Here is a 2633-nt window from a genome sequence, read left to right on the forward strand (position 1 = left end):
CTGCTGTTACCGTTGGCCCCGCCCCCTCGCCGCTTCCCAGCCCCGCCATGCCGCTGGACCCGCGGCGCGTGCCGGGCCCCGAGGAGTCGCAGCCGCCGCTGCTGTACGCGGCGCCGGGCCAGGCGGCGGCGGCCGATGAGGCGGAGGCGGAGGCGGGGGCGCTGCGGCCGCTGCTGGCGCGCGCCGGGCTGCTGAGCCAGGCCGAGGGCTCGGCCTACGTGGAGCTGGCCGGCGGCACCAAGGTGCTGTGCGCCGTGCGTGGGCCGCGCGAGGCCGCCGAGGGCCGCGGCCGCCTGCTCTGCGACTTCCGCCGCGCGCCCTTCTGCGCCCGCGGCGCGCGCCCGCGCCCCGGCCCCGCCGCCGCCGCCCGCGAGCGCGAGCTGGGCCTGGCGCTGCAGGAGGCGCTGGCGCCGGCCGTGCGCCTGGCCCGCTACCCGCGCGCGCGCCTCGAGCTCACCGCGCTGCTGCTGCAGGACGGCGGCGCGGGCCTGGCCGCCGCGCTCTGCGCCGCCGCGCTGGCGCTGGCCGACGCGGGCGTGGAGATGTTCGACCTGGTGGTGGGCTGCGGCCTGTGCCGCGCGCCCGGGCCCGCCGCCGCCTGGCGCCTGCAGCCCAGCGCGGCCCAGGAGCGCGCGGCCGCCGCCCGCCTCACCGTGGCGCTGCTGCCGGGCCTGGGCCAGGTGGCGGGGCTGCTGGGCAGCGGCCAGGGCGGCCCGCCCGAGAGCTGGGCCCAGGCCGTGCGCCTCGGCGTGGAGGGCTGCCAGCGCCTCTACCCGCTGCTGCGCCGCAGCCTGCTGCGCGCCGCCGAGCGCCGGGCCGGGCTCCCGCGGGGCCTGCCGCCCCCCGAGCGGGACCCCCCGGACCGGCCTCCTCCCCCTGAGGGGCCCGCCCGGCCCCCTCCCCCTGACCGGCCCTGAGGGGCCCGCCCGGCCTCCTCCCCCGCCCGCCCGGACCGGCCCTAAGGGGCCCGCCCGGCCTCCCCGGCCCGCCCGCCAGGCTCCTTTCCCTGAAGCGCCCCCGAGGGCCCCCAACAGGCGCCAGCTGCTCACCCCTTTCCAATCACGGCCCCCTCCCAGTTCGCTGAGCCTGTAATGCAGACTATGGGCCAGCCCCCCCTTCCGGGAGTTAATGAAGGTCTCAGTGGCACAGCCCTCCCACCAGTACATCTGTGATGAGATCAGGCCCCCTTTGGTGCTGGGCAGCAGCCCCTCCAAACTAGCTCAAGACCTGGCCCATCGCCAGTGTGGGGAGCAGCGCGGCAACCTCACCCCCCTGCGACTGGACTGCTAAGGGGCCTGATCCACGGAGTAGCCACTTTCTGGAAAGCCCCACGAGGAGGCAGTGTGACCAGAGCCCCAGACATTGCTCCACCTTGCAAGGGATATGAGTTGAATGGGGCCTCTCTACCAAGGAGGAACATATCATGGACTTTTGCACCCAGAGGGAAATTCACCAGCACCATGGCAAAATTGTGAACATTTCAACCGATATCGGGACTGAAAGCAAAGCCAGAATCTGGAGACTGAACATATGCAGGAGATCTCCTTGTGGCTTTTCTTCTCTATGCTGGCACCAGGTGGGGTGAGCTGGAGATGTCTTGTAGAAGAGACTTTACAGATGCAAGTCAGCACTGCAGAACTGACAAACTGTGGCAAACCTTTTAGGGCAAGTCCTTCCCATCCAATGGCAGCTACCATCCACCATAGAACTGTTTAAGTGGCTTTTTAAGTATAATAGAAATGGGGTTTGTACTTTATGGTTAACACAATTCAGCAGATGAGAGGTAAACTGTTTTGCAGGTGATTGGCTGCATGCAACAATGTGAGGCAGTTGAATCTTTCCATTGGTAGGATTAGACTGCCTTGATTTGTTGGTGTGCACAAATGTATTTGGTATGTGCTTCAGGGGGACGTGGGAAAACCCTCCCCCTCCTGCCTGAGATTTTAAATTGTTTCTATTGACTCCCACCTGATTCCTACGAAATGGCAAGAAATACTGTTGACCAGCAAGCAGTCTGTTTTATTAGATGGTTTAAAATGTTTCTCAGTGATTTTTTTTTTTTGGTGACATGTTGATTATATCTTAATTCTCCCCCAGAAAATCACGACTGCATTTTTCCTGGTTTTCAGTTCACTTTCCCTAAAAATTGAGAGATCTGCTAGTGTAATTATTTTGATTTAATCGGGACCTTCCATTTCCTCTTTGGTTGCTGCTCTGCTTAGCATGGGTTCTTTATTGCATGTCAGTGTTTAATTTCCAAAGAGGCCAGTTAACGCAAATTCTCAATACAATGGACAGGTACCAATGCAGTTTTTTTCTTTCTCTGGGGTTAATGTAAATGTTATTACTTGACTACAACAGGAGAAATTGATAGAGAGCCTTTATCCTGAATCTGCTGTAATGTGTAACTCACCCAGCCCCTGGTTTGTATTGATTTGGAGGATGGGTTCCCAACAGAAGTGATGATGGAAAGGTTTGGTTGTATACTTTGGTGACTAAAATCTGAGCACCAGTCAGAAACCACTGCCCAGTGAACTCTAGTTAATATATAAGACCCATTTGTAACTCTCCACCAAAGAGAATTGATTGACTGGAGAACATTTTTATATTACAATAAATTTTCTTACTGGGAA

At 60.2% G+C, this 2633-nt stretch overlaps 1 protein-coding gene across 1 annotated transcript; it reads left to right on the forward strand.

The window, feature by feature from the left end:
- On the forward strand, nucleotides 1-2633 carry EXOSC6 (exosome component 6). The gene has a single exon (XM_075940622.1). It carries the CDS (start codon nucleotides 48-50, stop codon nucleotides 915-917), a length of 870 nt encoding a protein of 289 aa, XP_075796737.1. The 5' UTR covers nucleotides 1-47; the 3' UTR covers nucleotides 918-2633.

The sequence above is a fragment of the Pelodiscus sinensis genome, chromosome 12 (genome assembly GCF_049634645.1).
Source record: "Pelodiscus sinensis isolate JC-2024 chromosome 12, ASM4963464v1, whole genome shotgun sequence".
NCBI lineage: Eukaryota > Metazoa > Chordata > Testudines > Trionychidae > Pelodiscus > Pelodiscus sinensis.